The following is a 26,916-nucleotide window of genomic DNA, read 5'->3' as shown; positions in this document are numbered from 1 at the left end:
TCAAAATAAATATTTATTAATATCCGAAGCTTTATGTACACCATTAAAAGCAAATGTGCAGATGTGAGGAATTACAAAAATCAGCCTAAAATCATTTCTCCCAAAGTAAATCTAAATGAACATTCAAGATCAGTGGTGCCACTACCAACAGAATAAAAAATGTGTCTAAATGAATATAAGTAATTATTTTAAATGTCTCCCAGATATTCTTTACATTACAACTCTAAAAAGTACTAACTGGTCAAAAAATCCAGAATGCTGTGTTCTCATCTTATCTTATTAGTAGTGGTACACAAATATATTTCCATCTTTTTGTCCAGCCAGCAAATGGGAATCTGTACCTGACCATTTCACAAAAGACCAATGCTGATCAGAGACAGGTGGGAGGAGAGCAGTACAGTGACCCAGAAGTAAGTCCCAAATGGCAATTGTTCCAGAAGTCAATACTGCGGCTGCAAAATGATCTTTCACATCCCCCTCCAGGAACCTAGTATCAAGCAGAGAAGAGACCATTCAAATCACATATCAAAAGAATTTTTGTTTTCTTTAAGCCAAAATCATGCCTCCCAAAGCAACCACAAGAACAAAAATCCGTATAAATATGATGCCCATATTTGCCACCCCAGGAATGCTCACAAGCATGATATCGTTTTGGACACAATCATGTGTCCAGTCCCTGTACCACCTGCACCCCAGCTCACAGGAGCCTGCCTGCCTTCCACTCTTCAAACTGGCCAAATTCCATGCACCTCAGCGCCTTTGCTCTTGCTCTGCCCTCTCTCTCTCTCTCTTTTTTTAAAGATTATTTATTTATTTGACAGAGAGAGAGAGAAATCACAAACAGGCGGGGGGGTGGGGGGAGCAGGCTCCCTGCTGAGCAGAGAGCCCGACAGGCGGCTCGATCCCAGGACCCTGAGACCATGACCCGAGTCGAAGGCAGAGGATTAACCCACTGAGCCACCCAGGCACCCCTCTCACCCTCTCTTTAGCAGACATTAGCTTAGCATGCCTGGGATTTTATCATCATTCAGGCCTGTCACCTCTGTAGAAAGGTCAGATCCAATCTCCTGTCTACATAAGTGTACACACATACATGGTGTCCCATCACATTACTTGTTTTCACTTATGAGATTATCCTATTTCTATCTATATATATTTTTTAAAGATTTTATTCATTTATTTGACAGAGAGAGATCACAAGCAGGCAGAGAGGCAGGCAGAGAGAGAGGAGGAAGCAGGCTCCCTGCTGAGCAGAGACCCCGATGCGGGGCTCGATCCCAGGACCCTGAGATCATGACCTGAGCCGAAGGCAGCGGCTTAACCCACTGAGCCACCCAGGCGCCCCATCCTATTTCTATATTTGCTGAATCTCTCTCCTACCAAATGTAAACATCATAAAGCAGAAACCTGATTGTCTTTTTAAGACAAGGGCTCTGCAATCAGTAGCCTGTGTTTGAATCCTAACAAAGAGTTGTGTGACCCTGGGCAAGTTCTTCAACTTCATCAGTGAAACAGGACTATGGTAGGAGTTGATATAAAAAACTCAGCACTGGAAGTGCTTAATATAAATTAGTTGTTATTCCTCACTGCCATACCCCCAGCACCTGGAAGAGGGTCTGGGAAACAGTCAACCCTCAGGGAATATTCGGAGCAACCTGAATATTTTTTATCCACCCACCCTGTGTGGCTGACTCCCAATGGTTCTTTTGAAATTCCAGAAAGTCCTCCCCGACAGTCTGCCCCAGCCCTTCACTGTCAGTAAGGGACCCCTCCAATCTTTGTGCTCCCAAACACTGCAAGCCTCATGGCATTTTGAACACTGAACAGTAGTCTTTAATTTTCTCCTATTTCCACAAGATGAGAAACAGTAGGTGCCCTCACACAACCAGCACAAGATAGGTTCTAAGGCTTTTGCTAAGCGAATGGGTTAGGACAGTGATGAAGGAAATGCTTGATCAAAGTAGTTGTCTTCATCCTCAATTTCTGGGCCAGTGACTACGCTTCTCTCTTCAAATCCAAAGAAACAAGTTCGCTATGGAAGCATGTACGGCCGGTGATAGTTATGAGGTTCCTGTGGAGCTAAGAACATTTGCAGATATGCCACCGCTGGCTATGTGCGGAGGGAGAGAGACTGTCTTTGAGAAAGTGATCCAGGAAGCACTGCGCTAGACCCAAAGAAACACAAAAACACATACTGTACCTATCAAGGTTCCTTATCTCTGTAAACTGTTAAAGCTAGACTTTGTGATTTTGACTTACTAGATCTATTTTCAGTCTTTGCTGCTAATTACAAACGTTGATAAAGGTGATCTCTGGGAATGACACATTCAGATATTGCTGGGTTGGCCTAACGATACCAGCACTGCCAAGAGCTCTAGGTAGGTCACAGAACCCCTGGGATGCCAATAGCTCTATCACTGATAAGTAGATCTTCTCATCAGTCAACAGATACATAGCAGCTGCTTACATCATGGAGACTCAGTCTGTTTTCAAAGTAAAAGATGCCTTCCTAAAGTAACACTTAAAACTTTCTTAATTTAGCTTTTTTTTTTTTTTAAGATTTTATTTATTTATTTGACAGACAGAGATCACAAGTAGGCAGAGAGGCAGGCAGAGAGAGGGGGGAAGCAGGCTCCCCGCCGAGCAGAATGCCCGATGTGGGGCTCGATCCCAGGACCCTGAGATCATGACCTGAGCCGAAGGCAGAGGGCTTAACCCACTGAGCCACCCAGGAGCCCCCTTAATTTAAGTTTTATGGAAAGGACATTTTTGTAAAGAATACCAGTTACTGTTTGTATTCAAAATGGTTTTGTTATGGGAAAAAACAGGGTTTGGATACACATGAAATACCTATCCCACTCCACACTGTTGGGATTCAGAATGTAGGGAATCTGGGGTTTGACTCAGATCTACTAAGCTTTACACTTCTTTTTGCTTCTTAACATTCTTACGATGCTCTTCCATGTTGCATGTTTTCCGTTCATCTAAGTGACAAAAAGATGTCTGTTTTTTGTATATGCCCAAGTGCCTTCCAAAATGTCACACTCAGTGAACAGCAGCACACACTTGCCTTCCAGCGTGCCCTTGAGGAAGACAGTACAGCATCACACCCACACTCAGGCTTGTCTTAGGGTTAATTACGATCAGCTGAAACACGGGGCTTCCCAGCGGCTCACTCTCCTTGGCACAAGGATGGCTCAGAACAACGAACAGGAGCCCCTAATTTAAGAGAAAAATTAATAACCAAATGAATCAGCAAGAGGGAAAGAAAGGGTTGGCAGAGACAAAACCAAAGAATTACAAGAATAATCAATATGCAGGATTTAATCGCTAGCTTATATTTTTCAGACAAAAAAAAACTGTTGAGATTATCACCGAGCTGGACTTCTGGCATCTCTAAAACAGGGCTCACAGCCAGCCTTGCAGGTGGGAACCCAGCGGCCTCACTAACTTCCTCCACCTTAGATACAACCAATCTCATGCCATCCATTTGGGAAAACGCCGTCACAGGGAAAGAGGGCATAGAAACATGTAGAGGGAGTCCCCAAACTACGGATATTCACTGGTAACTTGGCTTTTGAAAACTCAGAACACATCTTCCCATAAAAATCATCTTGAAAGTGGTGACTAGATTTTTAGGCCAGTCTGCAGATAGCCTATTTGCACTCGAAGAGCAAGAGAGACCAAAAAAAGACGCCATCATCTATGGTTGTCTTTGTGGCAAAATGTGTTACAGACCTCTCCTGGCTTTCAAATGACATGGTCTCATAATAACATTATGGTGTGTGGACACATACATATCACACAGATATGTATGATACTGAAACTAATTCTCTTGGGGGGGAAAATTAATTATAGAACCATATTAGGATTAATAATATTCATTTCTACTTTCTACATTTCTAGAATGACTGAATTATTATAATGAGAATGAATTACTTTTATAATTAGAACCTGAGTCAAGAAAAGGCTAGGTGCCATACACTTAACTAAGGATTGGCAAACAATGGCCCACAGGTCAAATCTGGCTCAGGGCTCATCTCTCTATGACCCATGAGCGAAGAATGGTTTCTGCATGTTGAAATGGTCGGAAAAAAGAAAAATATTTTGTGATGCATGAAAAAAATCATATGAAATTCAAGTTCTGGAATGTTTTATTGTCTGAAAAGGTTTACGGGGAACATGGGCACACCCATGTGTTTTCATTTTGTCTACGGCAGACTTTTTGCCACAGCGGGCAGAGCAGGTACAACAGAGACCAATGGCCTACAGACCCAAAGATATTTATCTACCGGTCTTTCTTTTTTTAACCACTTGATCTTTTTTACAAAGTTTATTGATTCCTACACTAAAATATCAGCTTATTTCCAGAGGCTGGCTTCATGGAGAACTTTTTATGTGCTATCTCATACATTACTATGTTAAATGTTTCACTATCAAGTAGACATTAATGTTGTAATAACAAAGATAGGAAGTCATTTTAATGCCTAGTAGGGAAATGTAGTAATTCCAGAGATGAAACCAAGCCTCTTATTGTAAGGAAGAGAAAAGTTAGCCTCGGGGTACCTGAGTAGCGCAGTTGGTTAGACGCCCAACTCTTGGTTTTGGCTCAGGTGGGAATCTCAGAGTTGTGAGATCGAGCCCCATGTCAGGCTCTGTGCTCAGAGTGGAGTCTGCTTAAGTTTCCCCCTCCCTCTCTTTGCCCCTCCACCCATCCCACTCTCCCTCTCAAATAAATAAATCTTAAAAAAAAAAAAAAGCCTCAAGATAATATGATTGTATCTAAGATCACACAACTTCTGAGTTCAATTCCACGGATTTTAGGGAAAAGGGTGCCCTCTGCATTCTAAGCCTGGGGTGCTGATGTGCACAGGGCTACCGCTGAGGCTGGGAAAGTCAGTTTCCACACAAGCGTGGAGCTACCTGTTACTGCCTTTGCTCGTGGCTCAATGGTGGGTACTTAAGGGTTACCCCTCACTCCTGGGAAGCTGCCTTCAGCCCGTTCAGATGTCCATACTAGACCGTAAACCAAGTCTACTAACACAGTGGCTGAGAAGCTGTGTTCGTTTCTATGTGAGAACACTAAAGCCTAAGGGACACACATGTCTAGGACCATTTAATCGTCCTCTCTGAGGGCATTCAGTCACATCATACATCATTTATGGCAATGTGCTTGCGAGCCAAGTTTGGTTAACAGGCATGGTATTTCTTGGTACAAATGCACAGCTAGAAATAAATGTTTTCCTTAGGTCATACGGCCAGAAAATTCACCAAGCCATCACATTATACCAATATTTATTTTCATCCATGAATTTCAAGGAAGGACAAACACTAATACCCAATTTTGAAAAAACAAAACAAACCAGGCAACAGAGAGGGACTGTTAATGACCTCTTAGTAAGCTACTGCTCTTACTCAGTGAGACCAACAGCAACATAAAGTAGACGCAAAGCGGTCCCAACAGATTACTTACCATTTCAGAATAGGCTTTGTGACAGACAGAAGCTTGGTAGGAATCACCAATGTGCATCTTTTTCAGGAGCTGACCAGTTTTTAAATTCCTTAGACATCAAAAATAAATAAGCTGATAACATTCTTCCAGCATATTGGTTTTCACATAATATTCTCATATATATAAAACAGCATCCTTTAGGAGGTGACCAAGGGAGAAACTAAGCGACATGGTACCTTAGTTTTGTTTAGTTACAGATTCAGCTAAAAATAAGAACTATTAGTTAACATTGCAAGTAGTTTAACTTGATAGTTCAGCCTTAGATGGAATCTGCTATGTCACTAGGAATAAATCTCTCCAAACTCATGAGAAAAGTTTTCCCTTTTCTCATTTGAAATCAGGTACACAGTATGGCTCTAGCATTATGATTTTGTCCCACTTCTTATCATAGCTAAATTTTCTATGGAAGACAATGGTCAGGAAACCAAATTTAATTAGATGGGAGATTATACCTCAAAAGATTTATAATTCTGTCTCTAGAGCTAGACCAAGGTAATAAAGACAGATAGGAAGATGAAGGGGATAAAAAATGAGAGAAGAGGGTGAATTTAAAGGAGAAAAAGTCTGTTGGAACCACTCCTTAGCATTACTGAGCATTTGTGATGTTGGTCATTGCTCTGTCCTGGGATGCCACTGCTGAAAAACCCTTGGCTGTCTTCTCATTAGCCACAAGAGTCCATGTTCTTTTTTGTGGTGTTTATAATCCTCACGAATCCAGTGCCGCCATACTCTATGACTCACTGCTCCTCACTATGCATATTCTTGGCTCTGCACCTTTGCTCAAGCTAGCCTCCCAACACCCTCCCAATTCCCAACCCTCTTACCCCCCAATGCCCCTCCATTCCTTTCTGGCCTCAATTGGTCCTGCCTCCTCCCAGCGGCAGAAGCTCAACCTAGACTCTCTCACTTCTCCCAGTCTGAGCCAACCCACAGAAATCTCCTCTCCTCCACCTCCCTACAGTACTGTCCATATGCTTCATTTTTAATTTAATATACACTGTAATACAGCGTAATGTATTCATTCAACAAATATGTCAGAACGTTCTGTGGAGCATGTTGTGTGTGTAAAAACTAAAGGAGGAAAACTCAGTGCTTGCGTGCCTATGCAAGACTTTCCTCGCCAGGGACAACAATGAGTTTATCCCCTACAGAGGTTAGCACATGCTCTATGTTTAGTAACTGCTCTTTCCCCAAGTCCCAAAGCACTGTCCGAATTTCTCTAACTTTGACCTTGTCTGAATTGTAAGGGGACTGTACTGGATTCGTACACTTGGAACTATAAAGCAATCTTATTTACTTATTAGACTGTAGAGGCCTTGGAATGAGGATTCATGTCTACATCCTTCACAGAAAGCAGTACGTAAGTAGAGACTCAAGTGTCTATTAAATGATTGAGAGATGAGTGCTCGGCTAATATAGCTTGACCAAGATTAAATGTCCAGAGCTTCAGCAAGAGGGTCTAAAAGTGCCAGGTGAACCTTGAGTATAACATGAATTGCTTTAGATGTTTAACCCACGAGCAGTTAAACAGGAAAGGTGACCACCTACTATGTGTAAATATAAAAGTATATAGAACCCAAATGGCAAATGACAGTTTGTTGGTTTTTTTTTAAGATTTTTATTTATTTATTTGACAGACAGAGATCACAAGGAGGCAGAGAGGCAGGCAGGGGTAGGGGGAAGCAGGCTCCCCACTGAGCGGAGAACCCCATGCGGGGCTCCATCCCAGGACCCTGGGATCATGACCTGAGCTGAGGGCAGAGGCTTTAACCCACTAAGCCACCCAGGTGCCCCAAAATGACAGCTTTTGATAGACCATACGATCTATACATCTTTAAGTACCCTAAACAAGGAGCTAAGGCACTGAGAATAGAAGATATGTACCTATCTTCAAGAACTTCCATGATACAAATTAGCCTATAAGGGCAGTACTTAAAAACTTAAGAAAAAAAAAAAATAAGGGCAGTATGAATTCAGAGAGGGAAAGGTCAATGAAGGCTGAGGTACTACTAGTACTACTAGTTGCTCAAGGCAACTGTGGGGCTGAAGATACCGCTTAAACTCACACTTAAGCTTAGACTAAGTAGAGAGGTCCCCCCACAACCTCAAATTTTGTTGTGATCCATTATATATAAAATGCCATGGGGCACCTGGGTGGCTCAGTGGGTTAAGCCTCTGCCTTCAGCTCAGGTCATGATCTCAAGGTCCTGAGATCAAGTCCCACATTGGGTTCTCCGCTCAGCGGGGAGCCTGCTTCCCCCTCTCTCTACCTGCCTCTCTGCCTACTTGTGATCTCTCTATCAAATAAATAAAAAATCTTAAGAAAAAAAATGCCAAAAGGTTACTATTAGAAAAAAGGGAGAAGTGAAGGATGGGAAGAAAACTGGGAGCTAAGGAGTATGGACTGGCTGGAGAAAATCTTTCCCCAAAGCACTGAGGAAAAGGAAGTGAAGAAAGCAAACAAGTATGGGCCTTCCTGAAGGTTTTATTTCTCAGGGAGAGCAGGGAGGGTTGGGAAAAAGAATGTTAATACAGTAGTAGTATAATAGAAGATCTGGAGATGGGATATTCATTGACGGCAAGGGAACCAATTACTGGATTATATTAATAGTCCAGGAACCAAATAATGAAGGTCCAGACTATTAAAATAATGCAAAGAATAGAAAAGACAACTTTTGTAAAGCACATTGTCCTCAAATAAGACCTCCATGCACAAACACCAAGCAAAGTGCCAGAAGTGGAAATCTGTTGCTCTAGACAGTAGGCCGTCTGAAAACAGGATCTCCTGGCAGATTAGAACACGGTCAGTTTCAGAGGCTCCCTGGTGGGGAGGGGACAAAGATTCTCTCAAGGACCATGCTTTCCTGGTTTATTACTAGAGGGTTAGGGTTGGACAAGGCAGAAGAGGTAAGGTAGCAAGGATATTAATATCACAACTTCCTCTTACCAAGACCCATCCTGCCCTAAGGAATCAATTAAAGGAGAAGGCTTCTGAGAGAAAAAAAAAAAAATCCAACTTATCATCTTAATACAAATTAACTTTGAAAATGCCTTTGACTGGGTGTGGTTCTCCCTGGATCAGGAAAGAGAAGTGGCTGGGGACTACTTGACTCTGGTCTTTCTATCACAAATTCATAATTTGGTTCCTCTAAACACATATATTTTATAATTTTGGATTGTATTGTAGACATTATTAAGAACATGTCAGAAGGGCGCCTAGTTGGCTCAGTCGGTTAAAACCTCTGCCTTCCGCTCAGGTCATGATCCCAGGGTCCTGGGATTAAGCCCCACACCGGGCTCTTGGCTGAGCAGGGAGCCTGCTTCCCCCTCTCTCTCTGCCTGCCTCTCTGCCTACTTGTGATCTCTCTCTGTCAAATAAATAAATAAAATCTTTAAAAAAAAAAAGAAAGAAAGAACAGAACATGTCACATAAACTCTGGATTCTGTTAGATTCCTCTGAAGAATATTGATTGTTTTCCCCTAGTAAACAGTTAATTTGGTTCAACTAAAATTCCAAATGCTGAAAACCCAATTCAGTTCTTTTTGCCTTATCTGGGCTGCTTCAATCTGCCCTGTGTACATGCAGTTTACAGGCCAGCCAGATTACAGGGTAAATATTAGAGCCAGAATTTGAGGCTTATTCTCTGGCTCTCTTTTTGGGCATTTCTCTCCCTACTTTCTAGCTACTGTGGTCACCCTGAACTCTGTCCTTTGGTTCTTTAAGCCAGTAGGACAGAAGGTTTTCTATCAGGCTTTCAGTCTCCCAGTGCACAGACTAGGGCTTGCCTTCTAGCTAAAACCGTAGGAACAAGATACTTGCCCACTGATATTTCCTGCTGAATCCTCTCCAGTATCTTTTTTTCTTTTTCTCATTCTCCAGTGCTTTTAGATAGTTGTTTTTTATACTTTGTTCAGGGTTTATAGTTATCTGAGGTAAGAGAGCTGACCTGATAAAAGCCATTAACCAGAAGCAGGAAAAACTGTACCTTTTTTTTTTTTTAAAGGTTTTATTTATTTATTGACAGAGAGAGAAACAGCAAGAACAGGAACACAAGCAGGGGAAGTGGGAGAGGGAGAAGCAGGCTTCCCTCCGAGCAGGGAGCCTGATATGGTGTTTGATCCCAGGACCCTGGGATCATGACCTGAGCTGAAGGCAGATGCTTAACCGATGGAGACACCCAGGCACTCCCAATTGTACCTTTTTGACAAGAGTAAAGTTTCATTTATTTTAAAATAGTATACTCAGACTGATCTTCTTCATAATTTCTGAATTAATATGATGTTCTCGTTGAGACAAGTATGTATCATCTGACAGTAAAAAACAAACAAAAAAATACGATAAAAAAAAATTTTTTTTTTTAAAGTATGCTCCACACTGGGCATGGAGCCCAAAGTGGGGCTTGAACTCATGAACCTGAGATCAAGACCTGAACTGAGATCAAGAGTCAGGTGTTTAACCAACTGAGCCACCCGTGTGCCCCAAAACACAATTATATTTACAGAGTCTCTTATCTAGTCTTAACAACCCTGTGAAATTAGAGGTATATTACAGATGAGGAAATGGAGGACCTGGAGAGAAATCTTACCAAATAACAATGTTGTTCATTATAGTGGTACCAAGCAGAGCTTCCTGCATCCCTTGGACCTCAGCAAAAGTTAGTACAGTCTCTTCAGGGGACATCAAAAATCTTTTTTCTTTGCTTCTGCATTTAAAACAGTATTAAAAATCAGCACTTTGCACCAAAGCAGTTTCTAAGCAGCCCTTGTACATATTACTGAACCATGAATAATACATACTAATCTAATACCAGAAAAAAAATTAGAAAATGTGTATCCTAAACTTCCTATAATTAATTACTTTCATATCACCTACCTGGATATACTTGCAAGCATCTCAAATTCATCATATCCAAAATTAAACTTGCCATCTCTCTCTTTACACCCTGTATTTCTCTCTGCATTTCTATCTCAGCAACTTTTATCACTGTCTACCCAGGTGACAAACAAAGAAACCTGGACATTACTCTCTTTCCTTCCTCTCTACCTACTCAACCAGCAAGCCCTAATGATGTTAGTCTCCTCTTTCTCAAATCTGTCTGCTTCTCCCCATCTCCATTAATACCTGGCTAACTTAAGCAAGCAATTATTTGTCTCTTGCCTAGATTACTACAACAGTCAGGAATAAATACAACAAACAAGGTCCATGCCCTCTGTTATTACAAGAGACAGATAAATAACCACAAAAAAATGCAACAAGCATATAAGAGACACAATGGATGCTCTGAGTTCCATTTTCAACATGTCGAATCCGAAATACCCACAAGATATCTATTAGACCAGCAGGTCCAGAGGCTGAGAAAGAGGTCAGAGCTAGAAATACACGTTTGCAAGTAGTCAGCATCTAGACAGGAACTGAAGCAATGGAAACCAAGTACGGAACAAAAAAAGAGTCTAGGATCCTAAGATGTTTGTGATTTTTAAGGGGTAAACAGAGATTTCAAAGACAACGAAGAAAGAATAAACTTCATTTGCTGAGTCTCTCCTCTCCACGGGCTTCCCTCCTGCTACACTGAGCTCCCCCCTCCCTAAACTGCCTCCACGATACAGCCTAGTGTTGAGGCAGAACCTGCTATATAATACCTACAGCCCAGAAAAAAAACAGGCTAGTGATCTTTCTCTGAAAGCCTGTGATAAAAGCATTCTTTTAATCATGAAAACCAACCATCTTACCCTCCATCTTCTGCAAATGTCATGATTTCTACTTGTTGGTCACAAAGGGTCCCACTGCTACTGACTAGCCTCCTCTCTGTCAGGCCAAGCACAGCTTTTATATTTCCAGAACTCAGTAGTACTTGCTTTTCACGTTTACCATCAGAGGAACAAATTAATGCCCTAAAACCAAGTATAAGGGAAAATGTGGAGAAGTCAGAAGTTAGCCTTCAATATGAAAGGACTAAGGTCCTATCTATCTATCTATCTATTTATTTTTTAGAAAGGGGGAAAAGGCAAAGGGAGAGGGAGAATATTAAGCAGCCTCCATGCCCAGGCAGAGCCCTATGTGGGGTTTGATCTCATGACTCTGAGAGCATGACCTGAGCTGAAATCAAGAGTCAGAATTTAACCAACTAAGCCACCCAGGTGCCCCGAAGTTCCAATTTTAAATGGAAGCTTCAGTCAGAGATATCATTCCATTGATAGGGTTTTTTTTGTTTTTTGTTTTTTGTTTTAAGGATTTTGTTTATTTATTCTGAGTGAGAGGGAGAGCGTGAACACGAATGGGGGAGGGACAGACAGAGAAGGAGAAGCAGACTCTCCACTGCGAGGGGAACCTGATGCAGGACTTGATCCCAGGCCCCTGAGATCATGACCTGAGCCGAAGGCAGCTGCTTAACCAACTGAACCATCCAGGGATCCCCATTGATAGGGTTTTTTTAAAACAAATCTCTCTTGGATCTAAATTTAGATTTTTTTTTAAATGGTTTTATTTTTAAGTAATCTCTATGCTCAACATGGGGCTTGAACCCACAACCCTGAGATCAAAAGTCGCATGCTCTACCAACTGAGCCATCCACCTGTCCCTAAATTTAGATTCTAAGATTCAAGCCTAGGTTATAACTTGCATTTAAAACAAGCTGACAGAGACAAAGATAAAGAGAAAAGAAAAAACTACTCCTTGAGAATTATATACCTGATTTCTCTGATTTCCAAATTTCCCAAAGCCACACACACGAGATTACAAACATCAGGCACTGGAACTATCTGTAATACTGGAACCTAAAATAAAATAAAAAAGCCAAAAATTATACTTGGTTGTTTCACTTTTAATTAATCTACATTTTCCAAAATCTGTCACATTCTCTTCTATTCTCATTGCACCAGGACAGTTTCAAATAATGAACAAAGGTGAGAAAGTTTAGCAAACACCCTTTCTCTAAGCTGTAAATCAAAATAAGCTTATACAAAGCCATGTGTGTGGTAGCGTTTATTTAATACACTCTACACTTCTAACAATAAAGGAATAATTAAATAAAGTCTGCCATGTGGACAAATGGAATGTTGTGTAGCCATTTAAAGTAAGTTTATCCCAGGGCGCCTGGATAGCTCAGTTGGTGAAGCGTCTGTCTTTGGCTCAGGTCATGATCTCAGGTTCTTGGGATTAAGAACCCTGTAGAACTCTCTGCTCAGCAGGGAGCCTGCTTCTCTCTCTCTCTGCCCCTCTCTCGCTACTCGTGTTCTCTGTCTCAAAAGAAAAATCTTAAAATAAGTTTATTTTAAAAAATAATAAAGTAAGTTAATTCACATAAATAAATATTTATTAAGCATTATTATGCAAAGGAAGTATGGTGCCAGAGGCTGTGGCTATGCTGGAGAACAAGGAAATTTGCTAAGAGTAGATCATAAGCATTCACACCAAAAAACAAAACAAAACAAGCAAAACCCCAAAAAACTATGTGAGTGGATATATGTTTTTTTGATTTTTTTTGTTGTTTAGTTTTCTTTATTAGAGAGTGCACGGGATGGGGAGGGGCAGAGGGAGAGAGAGAATCCAAGCAGGCTGTGCTGAGCGCCGACCCTGAGATCACAGTCTGAGCCAAAACCAAGAGTCGGGGACTTAACCGACTGTGCCACCCAGGCACCTCAAGCTGATACATGTTAATTAACTTGATTGTGGGAGTTCTTTCACAGTGAATAAAATACTGAATCATCACATTATACACCTTAAGTACATTACAATTTTGTCAATCATACTTCCATAAAGTTGAAAAAAAATTTTAAATAAAGTATGAAGACTATGTAGAAACAAGGAAAAATGTTCATATCTTAAGTGAGAAAAGGCCAATTTAAAAATTTTAAGCACACCAGGATTGCAAGCATGTATGTTATGTTTGAAGGTGGACAAGGACTAGAAGAAAATATAGAAAGAAAAGAAGCAGGGGGTGCTTGGGTGGCTCAGTGGGTTAAGCCTCTGCCTTCGGCTCAGGTCATGATCTCAGGGTCCTGGGATCCAGCCTTGCATCGGGCTCTCAGTTTGGCAGGGAGCCTGCTTCCCCCTCTCTCTGCCTCCTCTCTGCCTACTTGTGTTCTCTGTCAGATAAATAAATAAAATCTTTAAAATAAAAGAGAAAAGAAAAGAAAAGAAGCAGGAACAATGCTTTGGTGAGGGGTAAGGAACACGGGTCTCAGCAAGTTTAGAAGTTAGAAAAGACACAAAATTCCAAGCTACTCAAATACGTCCAACATAAAAATCCATTTCTCAAAAAACATGATAAAAATAAACAAAGCACAAAGTTCACTCTATTTTAGATGGGGGGTATATGGGGACTTACTGTACAACTTTTCTCTATGATTGAAAATTTTCATAATGAAATGGTGGGAAAAAGGACCCGTCTCAGTTCTGTCTTGCATGGTCGTGGGTCCCATTCTCGGTAGCTGCCCATCTACATTACCATGTAAATGCTTATAAAGACCGCACTCAGCTCCAAGATTCTGACTTACCTCTGTGAATTGCCAGGAATAAAGTTTTTCCCACTGCCAAGTATCAAGTGGTTTCCAGAGAGAAACCACGTATTCACAGGCAGTTATGATACACGGCTCCTTGAAACCTGCTATTTCCCACCATGTGGCACTCACATCCACCGAGCAGGAACTGGAAGGATTCTGAAATAAACAGCAACCACAGTTACGTTAAGGCCATACTTGGGGTCTGTTTCATGAAAAGAGTAAGTATGAAAAGTGTTGGGTTATAAGGATTAAATACCAAGTAAAATGTAATTAAAGTTTTCTATAGACCAAAAGAAACAGCGGGGCACCTGGCTGGCTTAGTCAGCGGAGCCTGTGACTCTTGATCTTGGGACTGGTAAGTTAAAGCCCCACGATGGGTGAAGGAATTACTCAAAAACAAAATCTGGGGCGCCTGGGTGGCTCAGTGGGTTAAGCCTCTACCTTCAGCTCAGGTCATGATCTCAGAGTCCTGGGATCGAGCCCCGCATCGGGCTCTTGCTTCCCCCTCTCTGTCTGCCTCTCTGCCTCCTTGTGATCTCTCTCTCTGTCAAATAAATAAAATCTTTTTTTTTTTAAAAGATTTTATTTATTGATTTGACAGACAGAGAGATCACAAGGAGGCAGAGAGGCAGACAGAGAGAGAGGAGGAAGCAGGCTCCCTGCTGAGCAGAGAGCCCGATGCAGGGCTCGATCGAAGGACCCTGAGATCATGACCCGAGGCGAAGGCAGAGGCTTTAACCCACTGAGCCACCCAGGCGTCCCCAAATAAATAAAATCTTAAAACAAAATCTTAAAAAAAAATTTATGTACTAAAAAATTTGCCCCCCCGCACACTTCTATCATGATAAATCTAAAAATGTATAGCATGTAGCTCCAGAATGGAACAGATTCAAATCTAATCACAAAACATAGCCCCTAAGATCTTGCCCATTTGGAAATGAAACATCCTGATGAAACACCCACGGGTTGAAGAGGGAATAAAACTGAAACAACATACTGTACAGCTGACCCTGGAACAATGTAGGGGTTAGGTGCACCAACTTCCCACACAGTCAAAAATGTGCATGTGAACTTTGACTTCTCCAAAACTTAATTACTAATAGCTTACTACTGACAGGAAGCCTTACTGATAACATAAACAGTCAATGAATACATGTTTGGTATGTTATATGTATTATATATTATATGTAATAAAGTATAGAGAAAAAAATGTTATGAAAAAATCATAAAGGAAAAAATACACATATATAATTCTGTACTGTTTACTGCAAAAGAAAATGTCTGCATGTAATTGTGCCTCTGCAGTTCAAACCCATGTTGTTCAAGAGTCAACTGTGTTTCCAAATGAGCAAAGAGAGCACCGTGCACCCAAACACACAGAGCATGGCTGAAGTAGCATTTCCAAATGAAATTTATAATCATAAAGGCATTGATCAAAAAAACCAAGAAAAATAAAAATAGAGTAAGAAAACAGCTCAAGACGTTAGCAAAAGAACGGGAAAGTAAGCACAATGAAAAACAGAAGCAACTATTAAGGGTAACAGAAATAAATAGGAAACCGAGAAAACCTAATTAACACTCAATACAAGCAAAAGCTAGTTTTTTGGGGGAGACCCAAAGAATGGAAAATCTCTTAAGTTTGATGCAGGCAAAAAAAATACTTGAGAAAATAGGGATTAGGGAGAGAGAAGTATAACTAAAGACACACAGACAAAACCCCCCTCCCCAAAAAAAAACCAAGCCCAAACCCTATTAGAATAATAAATAACTTTTGTACCTATAAATTAGAAAATGCAAATGAAATTTACCTATAAATTAGAAAAAAATTATTCTTTAAAAAATGAAGTTACTAAAACCAATGCAAGAATAGCTTTGAGGGACGCCTGGGTGGCTCAAGGGGTTAAGCCTCTGCCTTCGGCTCAGGTCATGATCTCAGGGTCCTGGGATTGAGCCCCACATCGGGCTCTCTGCTCAGCAGGGAGCCTGCTTCCACCTCTCTCTCTCTCTGCCTTCCTCTCTGCCTACTTCTGATCTCTGTCTGTCAAATAAATAAATAAAATCTTTGAAAAAAAAATGAGAAGCTATAGATCAAATTCTTCCCAATTTTCCTAGCAATTCATTAACTTTTTTTCACATGTAAGACACAAGACATTATAAGGGAACAGTCTTCTGACCTTTAACTTTGAAACCAATTGAAGGTGGCCTGGGTTTAAGCTATTACGAGCAGGAAGGTCTGCTACTTCAGTCTGTGGAAATAAAAGTCACACCATTAATCTAAGCTTTATACATGTCTGCCCGCATTGCTCATTCTTCATCAATGTCTACCTAGTATGTGTTATTTTCTCTGATAAAAGCAGCCAACCTCCATATGTAACTGCTTCCTTAATGACAAAGGGAACGGATCCCCCATATTTAAAAAATACATTCTTAACTTTGACTTTGTCCAACTGAACTTAATGGTTACAGTGAAGTCTATCAGAGACATGTTATAGTACTCTTAAACACTGAGAAGCCAGCGTGTAAGAGAGTCATATGCTGGGCAGGCGCCTGGGTAGCTCAGTGGGTTAAAGCCTCTGCCTTCGGCTCAGGTCATGATCCCAGGGTCCTGGGATCGAGTCCCGCATCGGGCTCTCTGCTCAGCAGGAGTCTGCTTCTCCATCTCTCTCTGCCTGCCTCTCTGCCTACTTGTGATCTCTGTCTGTCAAATAAATAAATAAAAATCTTTAAAAAAAAAAAAAAAGGGAAGTCATATGCTGTCCAAATTCACTAAGATATTTCATTTCTCTGTAGAAAATCTCACCAGGGAAGCGGACTATACCTGTTTCCATGACTCTGGGTGTGTATTTCCACACAGCTGATTGTCTTTGAGAGTGACTGACCCGGTGGGAAAAGGGGTTGCCTGGGGACCAGAATCACAGTCACAGGAAGGCTGTCCTCTACCTGACACAACCAGGCTGCCATCTGATTTTGATGGGCTGGCCCAACCGTCGCATTGTTTCCGATCACTGTCTTCTAAGTGAGGAAGCTGGGGTTTAGAGCAAGTTGGCCCAACCTCTGAACACACTTTTTCACAGTGTGCTTGGGAGCCAAAAGCTGGAGTAGTGCCTAAGATGGGGAAAGTGGGCGAGCACATCTCTGCTGTGGGCCTGTTATTATCCTCAGGGGCACCAGTATTTAAAGGCGTGTAAAGTAATATAGATGAAGAAAGGCCCTTCTTCTGAGACGGACTTGTTAGGTCTGACGTTTTAGCTTGTGCTTTTCCCGGGAGAACAATAATTTCCTCTTCCAAGTCCTCCATTTCAATATTGATTTGTTTAGGACTCAGTTCTTCTAAAACACTACAGTTTCCCTCCTTAAGGTGTTTCTGTCCATATATGTTTGATACAAAAGGCTCAACTTTTTCTGTTTTTTCTGAACAGGACTTCAGTTTTTCAAGTTTAAGAGGTCCAAAGATTTCATCGGGTAACTGAAAGTCTGTAGTTTTGAGAAAAGATGACAGTTGCTTTAAACTCAGCATTTCATTCTCCTGAAACGAAGCCGTGAACGCAGCAGAATCCAAAGCTAGATAAGCATTATTTCTGGAAGAAAGGGAGTCCTCTTTTGGACAATGATTGTCCTTCCCTAAAATAGAAAGGAACAACAATAACAACAAATACCAATACCCAACAGAGTGTGAGCTTCTAAACACCATGGCAGCTCAAAATGTTCATTACTCTTCCCATCCCATCTTTACTAATGACTGCATTAGTGAAGGAAGACCAGTGTCCAGTCCCAGCTCTGCCACTGACCCACTGTTACTTTGGGCAAGTCAGTTCACTTCATTTTCTCTGGTGTCTCCTAAGGGAACTGGACTAAGAAACTCTAAAGTCCCTTCTACTCTTAAAAAACTTTGATTCCAACTATAAAACATGATTCCAATAGGCTCCCAGAGTACAGTCTACAAAATGCTGGCTCATCTCACTGAAGTAGTAAATTTCAAGCAGGGTAATTTACTACTCTTAAAGCAGCCGGCATTCTATACCATTCAAAATGTAGAGCAAGTTCGCCTGACCACCTCTGCAGACACTCTGTCATAGCGTGCCTGGGAGCCAGAAGCTGGAGTTGTGTCCAAGATGGGGAAAGCTGCATCCATCAACTAAGAAATGGATAAGTGGTGCCACATAGATACAGTGGGTATTATTCAGCCATAAAAAAAGAATGAGGTAAGGGTACATGCTGCAGCATGGATGAATCTCGAAAACCAGCTAAGGGAAAGCAGCCAGACACATAGTTTATCTGTCACATAGTCTATTAATTCCTTTCATATGAAATACCCAAAAATGTAAACCCATAAGATAGAATACATATTGGTGGTGGCCAGGGGCTTGGGGCAGGGAGAGGAAAAGGGGAGGAAGTGCTTAAGGGGCACGGGGTTTCCTTCTGGAGTGATGAACATGCTTTGGAACTAGGTAAGAGTCCTGGTAGCACAACCCTGTGAAAACACTAAATGCCAGTGAATTATTAACTTCATTCAAAATGGTTAATTTTATGTAATGTGAAGGCCACCTCAAGAAAAAAAAATGTTTAATATAGCAGCAGGTTACTAAAACCACTGCAGATTATTTCAAAGTACATAAAAAAATGTTTCTAGTTTATTATTAGAATGTCCTACTTTCTGATTACTTTATATTCTTGTTGGCTTAAAGATTACAATAAAAAAGTCATAATGATTATGGTCTTTTAATTAATTAAAAATTAATTATTGTCCAAATGCTATAGAGCAGTCAGCTGCCTGTTTTTGTAAATAAAGTTTTATTGGAACACATTCATATTTGTCTGTGGCCACCTTCCCACTACACTTTACTAGCTATGATGGAGCACAACGACAATATGTACTATTTGGCCCTTAACAGTAAGAAAGTTTTGCTGTTGTCTAATACAGAACCAGAGTGAATTATCTAGTTGTTATGCCTGCTTTATCAAATATGAGAACTCCAGAGTACATGAATAAAAGTATTAAAATTCTGTCACTTGCTATCCTCCAAAATCTCATGTCCCACAGATTGCAGAGAAGCTATATTATATGTTACCCCAAAAAGTTGCTCAGACGTATTGCATTTTACTACACAATTATATCCCCCCACCACCCTTTTTTAAGATTTTTATTTTTAGGTAATCTCTACACCCAATGTAAGGAAGGCTCAAACTCACAACTCCAAGATCAAGAGTCTTGTGCTCTCTGGGCTAAGCCAGCCAGGTGCCCCCACATGGTCATTCCTAAGATAGTTTGTTAGTGGACTCACTCTCTGACATATATTTTGAACACTTCCTCTATAGATTATAAAACTTTTCTCTATGGATAGATTGTGTTGTACCCGAATAAATACTAATTGTAGGTAAATATCTAATATATTTTCCCTTTCAATGTCAATGTTTCAACCACATTCGCAAATTCTGGTACCACAGAGCCAAGTTTGAATCCTGGCTCTGTCACTTGAATGAATTAGTCACTTTAGGATCCTTGTGCTTCAGTTTCTGTAAGTCCGTAAAGTGAGGCTAAAAATAGATTCTACCTCATGTAGGGTTGCTCTGGTGATTCAAGGAGTTAGTATCTGCACAACATTTTTAAGGTAGCAGGCAGGGGCGCCTAGGTGGCTCAGTGGGTTAGGGGATCTGCCTTCAGCTCAGGTCATGACCCGGGGTGGGATCAAGCCCCGTATCCGGCTCTCTGCTCAGCAGGGAGCCCGCTTCCCTTCCTCTCTCTCTGCCTGCCTCTCTGCCTTCCTGTGATCTCGGTCTGTCAAATAAATAAATAAAATCTTAAAAAAAAAAAAAAAAAAGTAGCAGGCACAGGGCACCTGGGTGGCTCAGTTAAGCCTCGGACTTGGTGTTGGCTCAGGTCATGGTATCCGATTGAGCCCTGCCCTGGGCTCCACACTCAGCATGGAGTCAGCTTGTCTCTCTCCCTCTGCATTGTCTCTCACATAAATTAAAAAAAAACAAAAAAACAAAAAACAACAGGAAAAAACCTATCAGGAACATAGTAAGTATTATGTATTGGTTACCATCATCAACCACACCTTAATTTACCTTTAATTCTCTTTTTACCATGATGAATTGCTTTTTCATCCAGATCTTCGTGTAAGGTGACTTCTTCCTTGGATCTATGAACACCTGCTGTGCCAGGAGTTGGCAAAAGTAGTTGATGATGATCTAATACAGGTGGAGAAACTGTCTTTCTTTTTCCTCCGTGTCTTCTACCAGATGGCTGGGTAACTGCCTTCCTGGGAAGGTTAGCTTCAGTAGGCCCAGTGGGAGAGTTGACCTCCGTTAACAAGAGACATTTCTCAGGTTTTCTTGAACTTAGTTGTCTTGTGTGTGTGTCAGATGTCCTAATTTCACTCTGGTCAGTTTCTTCACTGCAAAGGTTTAAATTTATAGTTTCCTCCTTACTTTTATTTTTAAAACCTTTCTTTCTGACACCCAAATGCCTCTGAATGACAGCCTGCAGGGCTACTTTCCTCTGGCAGTTTGACATGCGTCGTGTCGTTCTAACGTAATACTCTGCGGGAAACAGAAGGCCTTCGACCATTGTACAAGAATGTGTTTGACCTTCTGCAGAAGCAGGGGAGATTACTTCTGGGCTAAGACTCGTAGATTGACTTAAAACCTCACTTTCCTGAAGACTTTCATTTCTACATTCAAGAGTGTTATGGGGAGATGGTAAAGACTCCTCTGTGTGATTCTGTCCTTTTAAGTTTTGGTTTTCATTTGCTGGTAAGTTACCATAAATGAGTTCATTTACAGAGTATGAATTATCTGCCTCTAAGTCAGGACTTCTAGGCAGCTGGCCACTTGCACTTACAGCTTTGTTTACCTCTGAGTTATCTGTAGAGACCGTCATGCTTCTGCCTTGTGCCTCTAGGTTTACAGGTGAAGCAGGGTTAATGTTTTTTATATTGTGAGGAGTGAGTTCACAGTCACCTTTAGGAGGCTTATGTTCAAGGTGCTGACCACTACTGCTATTTGACAGAGTAAATGAAGCAACCGTAGGAACCCTGGAGAAATTATTTCCTCCTATTAGAGCACTGACACCTCTTTGTGGTTTGGCAGTTGGTGGAATTAATATACCCCTTACGTTAGTTTCTGTCACTGGTTCTGGAGAACCAGGAATGTCAGACGTAGAACCTGAACGACAAGTTCTTTCATTTACAGGTGTCCTAGGATTTTCTCTATTGATTTCCTCCTGTTTCTTTAGTCTTTTCTCAGAGAGTAGGAATGAATCCGCGTCAAAGAAAGATTCTCCTGCCTCTGCAGTATATGTTCTCTTCTGCTGCTTTTTTCTTCTCCCTGGAAGCTTACTCTGCCTTTTCTCAGCACCAGAGCCACTGACCTGGTAGGGAAAATGTTCCTGGATATCACCTGTTCTTTGTATATGTAGTTCCTCCACAGGGCCATGTCCAGGGTTGAAGGACTCAGGTTCAACGTCAAGTGTGATAGGTGTCTTTTCTCCAGTTTCTTCATCCATATGGGTGTTGATTTGTAATGTGTCATAAGGAGATCTTTTATTTTTATGTTCTGAGAAAAAAATTTCTAAAATTAATAATTTCCTTTTAAATGAAGCCAAAAAATTCCATTATTTATTTTAAAATATTATATAAAAATACTACATTTTACGAGGCGCCTGGGTGGCTCAGCTGGTTAAGCCACTGCCTTTGGCACAGGTCATGATCCAGGATCAAGTCCCGGATCTGGCTCCCAGCTCCATGGGGAGTGTGCTTCTCTCTCTGACCTTCTCCCCTCTCATGCTCTCTCTCTCTCTCTCAAATAAACAAATAAAATCTTTAAAAAAGGTGCACCTGGGTGGCTCAGTGGGTTAAAGCCTCTGCCTTCGGCTCAGGTCATGATCCCAGGGTCCTGGGATCGAGCCCCACATTGGGCTCTCTGCTCCACAGGGAGCCTGCTTCCTCCTCTCTGCCTGCCTCTCTGCCTGCTTGTGATCTCTGTCTGTCAAATAAATAAATAAAATCTTAAAAAAAAAAAATCTTAAAAAAAAAAAAGTACTGCAGGGGTGCCTGGGTGGCTCTGTGGGTTAAGCCTCTGCCTTCGGCTCAGGTCATGTTCACAGGGTCCTGGGATCGAGCCCCACATCGGGCTCTTTGCTCAGTGGGGAGCCTGCTTCCCCCTCTCTCTCTGCCTACTTGTGATCCCTCTCTCTCTGTCAAATAAATAAATAAAATCTTAAAAAAAAAAAGTACTACGTTATTTAAGAAAGAGTCAATGGTATTTCATTCAGGCAGCTCAAAGTTCAAATTTTAATATTCTAATACACTAATAATTTTAAGGAAATGTAAACAAACAATTGTGCCGGAAAATATGATTTTAAACTAAAAGATAATCTATATTGCAGTCATCTTTCTTTAGTTGTTTTTTTTTTTTGCAGAGATATTTTAAACACAAAAGGGAAGATTTGTTTTTTTAATTCTTTAGTTTTTTTCTCCAGTTTTACTGAGGTACAATTGACAAATAAAACTGTATGTATTTAAGGTACACACTGAGATGTTTTCATATAGGTATATGTTGTGAAACATTACCACAATCAAGCTAATTAAAATATCCATCATTGGGACGCCTGGGTGGCTTAGTTGGTTAGGCCGCTGCCTTCGGCTCAGGTCATGATCCCAGCGTCCTGGGATCGAGTCCCACATCGGGCTCCTTGTTCTGTGGGGAGCCAGCTTCTCCCTCTGCCTCTGCCTGCCACTCTGTCTGCCTGTGCTCGCTCGCTCTCTCTCTCTCTCTCTCTGACAAATAAATAAATAAAAAATCTTTAAAAAAAAAATAAAATATCCATCATTTCTGGGTGGCTCAGTCAATTAAGCATCTGACACTTGATTTCAGCTCAGGTCATGATCTCGGGGTGTGGGATCAAGCCCTCTGTCAGGCTCAGTGCTCAGTGGGAGTTGGACTGGGATTTTCTCTCTCTGCCCCTCCTCCCCACATTCTCTCTCTCTCTGTCTCTCAAATAAATATATCTTAAAACAAATATTTCCAGGGATGCCTGGGTGGCTTAGTCAGTTGAGCATCTGCCTTGGGCTGAGGTAATGATCCCAGTGTGCTGGGACTGAGTCCCATATTGGGCTCCTTGCTTGGCAGGGAGCCTATTTCTCCCTCTGTCTGCCATTTTCTCTCTCTCTCTCTCTGACAAATAAATAAAATCTTAAAAAAATATATATCCATCATTTCACATAGTTATGATTGTGTGTGTGTGTGTGGTAGGAACACTTAAGATCAATTCTTCTAGCAAATTTCAAGTATATGATACAGTAATATTAACTGTTGGTTCCATGCTGTATATCAAAGCTTATTCATTCTGCATAAGTGAAACTCTACAACCTTTGAACAACACCTTCCCATTTCCCCCACCATCTCACCTAATTTTTTATATCATGTCTTTTTTTCCTGCTCAAGTAACTTTAATACCACCTTTCTATTTCAATAGTCTCCAATTTTATGATTATAAATACCTATTAACATGAATAATGACATTGTTGTTCTTGGTTTTTTTAAAAGATTTTATTTATTTATTTGAAAGAGAGAGAGTGAGTGGGAGAGAGCATGAGCAGGGGGAGGGGGAGAAGCAGATTCCCCTGCTGAGCAGGGAGCCCAATGTGAGGCTCAATCCCAGGACTCCGGGATCACGTCCCAAGCCGAAGGCAGATGCCTAACTGATTGAGCCACCCAGGTGCCCATGACCATTGTTTTTAGAACACCTCTGGCCAGATTTTTTTCTCTGTGCATATACAAATGCTTAATTTTTTTTTTCTCTAAACGTTGAGAGGGAAAAGAGCAATCAAATGAACAATTCAACCAAAAGAATAGTTCATTGCTCGCAGAACAGGAAAAATATTTACAAAGTGTGTATCTGATAAGGACCTAATAGCTAGAATGCATTAAAAACACTTACAACTCAACAACAAAAGGCAAATAACGGATTTAAAATATTGACAAAGGACTAGGTATTTCTCTGAAGACGACATAAAAATGGCCAACAGCACATGAAAACATGCTCAACATTAGTCACTAGGAAATGCAAATCCAAACCATAATTAGAGACCACTTCACATCCACTAGGATGGTTGTAATTTTAAAAATGGAAAATGCCGAGTATAGGTGAGGATGTGCAGAGACTGGAACCCTTGCGCATCATGGTAGAAATGTAAAATGGTACTGAAATTGCAGAAAACAGTTTGGCAGATTCTCAAAAAGTTAAACAGAGAATCACCATATGACCCAGCAATTCTGCTCCTAGTGATAAACCCAAAAGAACTGAAAACATACGTCCCCACAAACACTTGCATATGAATGTTCATAGCAGCATAATGGCCAAAATTCATAATAACTAAAAAGTAGAAACAACCCAAATGTCCATCCATTGATGAATGGATATATAAATTGTGGCACATCTATCCAATGGAATGGTATTCAGCTGCACAAAGAAGTGAAGTACTAATGCATGCTTGGATGTAAGTACAGAGGGATGACTGTTGAAAACACAATGCTAAGTGAAAAAAGTCAATTACAAAAGATCACATGTTACATGGCTCCATTCATATGGATTGTCCAGAACAGGTAAAGCCACAGAGGCAGAAAGTAGATTAGGGGTTGCCAGGGGCTGTTAGTAAGATGGGTACAGGGCTTCTTTTCGGGGTGGTGAAAATGTTCTGGAATTAGATGATAATGACGTTTGCACAATCCTGTGAATATACAATGAACCACTGAATTATATATACACTTTAATACAGCAAGCATAAGTAATAAGCACTAGCTTTACCTGAGTGGTTCGGCTGTGGTGAAATTTCCTGCTGGAGCAAGCAATCATGTTCTTCCACTGTTTTCTTAACAGAATTCTTAACCTTCTCAGCTCTTTGGGCACGCTAGAGGAAACAAAAGCAGCTCAAGGAACAAATTTAAGAAAAATAAGTATTTTTTTAAAGCTTTATTATTACGAAGAATTGTTTGTATATAGTTCACCCTACAATATCTCAGTTTGAGAGAGTTAAGATTCACTCACCTGAAGGCGGGCCAGTGTCTTGCTGTATTCCCTTTTCAAGAATGCTAATTTTTCCTTCAACTGGAAGAAGAAAAACAGCAAACAATACTGAGCATGTAGAAAGGAGGAGTCAGAGAGAAGGGATACAGTGCCTATCAGACCCGAGTAAGCAGTGCTTAGCAGGTCCCTCTGCAACAGATAGAAGAGGAAGTAGCAGGTTCCACATTTCTCCCAGTTTTCACAAAGCACCAAGCTCTCTAACACCTAAGCACCTTGACCTAAACACTTCCTACCACATGGAGCATTTCCTCCCCAAATCATTTTGCTAAGTCCTACTGATTCCTCAAGCCTCAACTTCGATTTTTATTCTAGGTCCTTCCTGAAATCCAGGTGGGACATTCCACCTCTCTGCTGTGCTTCCTTTATCACAATACTTATTATATACTCTGCTGTCTGTTTACTTCTGTTTCCTTCCATCTCACTGTGAGATCCCTGAAGGTGGCAGGAGCTGTCATCCTCAGACATTCATCCAACAAATGAATCTCTTGTCAGTTAATGGTCCCGGTATCTGTAGTACCTGAAACAACAACTGATAACCACTCTCAGTTATGGTCTCGGATGCTAGAACTAGGGTCGTCAAGCTTAACAAGTGAGGGATACAGATAATTAATAAGAAAATGAATACACAGACAAGAGGATATCACATGGTACTCTATACCCAGATCAACAGGGAGATGTGAGAGTGCCTGAGCTACTTTAGGTAGCGTGGCCAGAGAGGAATTTCTGAGGACTACCATTGAAGCCCGGAACTAAAGGAGGAAGGAGTTAGCTTTGGGAAGATCAGAGGAAAAGCAATTTGTCCAAGATCACACAGTTATAAATGGCATGATCAAAACCCAGGTAGTTGGATTCTAGAATCTGTGCTCTTAATCTCTAAGCTAGTTTGCTTCCCACAGGGTCCTCTTTACCATCAATCTTATCAACGTTTAAGAACTATCTTCTTGACTTGTAAATGATCTATCTCACCCTCCAATGGAAGGCAGGCTGGGATAAGAAGACTGATAACTAATGTGAATGAAGAATCTAGCACAGTGCCTGGAACAGCCAGCACAGATACGTTCAGGCTAACAGCATCAGCAGGAGCACAAAGTGGCATGGGTAAGGATTGGTCAGAGCAGCACTGCTGTAGAAGCAAAAGCTGGAAACAACCTAAAAGTCTCTCAGCAGAGTAATGTCGAATGAAAAGATGGCACTTTCATAATACATAACACTATGAAGAACTTCAAAAAGTAAGGTAGGTTAACATTAACATGGATGAAACCCGGATAAGTAAAACGGAAGTTGCAGAACCATTCGGCTTATACCATTTGTGGACCAAAAAACACACTATTTTTGGGGGGGGGGGCTAGGGAATATGCCACATCCTTCCAAATATCCCACCTCCGCCCATACACGCGCGAAAAGGTCTGAAGCATCAGGCTGTTCAGAAATCTACTTAAGGGAATGGGTGGGAAAAGCCATGGGGGTGGGGAGGATGTCAAAAGGGACTTAGTTCTTTAAAATTTGTTCAAGGCCGTAGGTCAGAGGTCACGGCCAACCCGGACGGTCGAGGAAACAAAGACACGCCTAAAATCTTAGGCAAGGAGTCAGTTCCGAGTCAGCCCTTCCCGCACACCCAGGGCACCTTTTCCTTCTCCTCACAGCTGAGGGGCTTCCCGGGAGGCTCTTCCATCGGGCTGGAAGCCGAACGGAAGGAGCAGCCGTCGCCGGCCCCGGGCCTGCGGACACGAGGGCCCCAGCTGGCTCTGGGCCCCGCAGGCGCCGCGGAAGGAAACCGGGCACTCGGGATACCCACTGAGCGCCACCAGGTTGC

At 41.4% G+C, this 26,916-nt stretch overlaps 1 protein-coding gene across 6 annotated transcripts; it reads right to left on the bottom strand.

The window, feature by feature from the left end:
* Nucleotides 1-26,897, bottom strand: LOC111162310 (partner and localizer of BRCA2). Of its 6 annotated transcripts, none has more exons than XM_022526644.1 (13): nucleotides 26,728-26,897; nucleotides 25,065-25,124; nucleotides 24,825-24,927; nucleotides 20,102-21,571; nucleotides 16,833-17,635; nucleotides 16,189-16,260; nucleotides 14,009-14,170; nucleotides 12,201-12,286; nucleotides 11,243-11,404; nucleotides 10,099-10,215; nucleotides 5,474-5,561; nucleotides 3,071-3,219; nucleotides 1-487 (listed from the first exon to the last, which is right to left on the bottom strand). In XM_022526644.1, exons 1-13 carry the CDS (start codon nucleotides 26,773-26,775, stop codon nucleotides 280-282), a joined length of 3,528 nt encoding a protein of 1,175 aa, XP_022382352.1. In that variant the 5' UTR covers nucleotides 26,776-26,897; the 3' UTR covers nucleotides 1-279. The 6 variants fall into 6 exon arrangements, with proteins under 6 accessions (XP_022382352.1, XP_022382351.1, XP_022382353.1 ...); XM_022526643.1 differs by having other exon boundaries at nucleotides 7-487; nucleotides 20,084-21,571; nucleotides 26,728-26,775; XM_022526645.1 differs by having other exon boundaries at nucleotides 7-487; nucleotides 16,833-17,655; nucleotides 20,116-21,571; nucleotides 26,728-26,775.
* Nucleotides 26,898-26,916: the final 19 nt, after the last annotated feature.

This window comes from Enhydra lutris, unplaced genomic scaffold (genome assembly GCF_002288905.1).
Source record: "Enhydra lutris kenyoni isolate GAN:26980312 unplaced genomic scaffold, ASM228890v2 scaffoldscaffold90, whole genome shotgun sequence".
NCBI classification, from domain to species: Eukaryota; Metazoa; Chordata; class Mammalia; order Carnivora; family Mustelidae; genus Enhydra; species Enhydra lutris.
Note: the sequence above shows the minus strand (reverse complement) of the source record. Positions and strands in the feature narration are given on the sequence as shown.

Bases quoted from the DNA above. Each gene is read 5' to 3' on its own strand.
- LOC111162310 (XM_022526643.1), bottom strand. From the start codon at position 26,775: ATGGAAGAGCCTCCCGGGAAGCCCCTCAGCTGTGAGGAGAAGGAAAAG. The intron at 16,261-16,832 runs GTATAGTCCGCT...TTATTTCCACAG, and splicing joins ACCCAGAGTCATGGAAACAG to ACTGAAGTAGCAGACCTTCC. The intron at 3,220-5,473 runs GTAAGTAATCTG...CTCTTAAATTAG, and splicing joins ACAAAGCCTATTCTGAAATG to GGGCTCCTGTTCGTTGTTCT.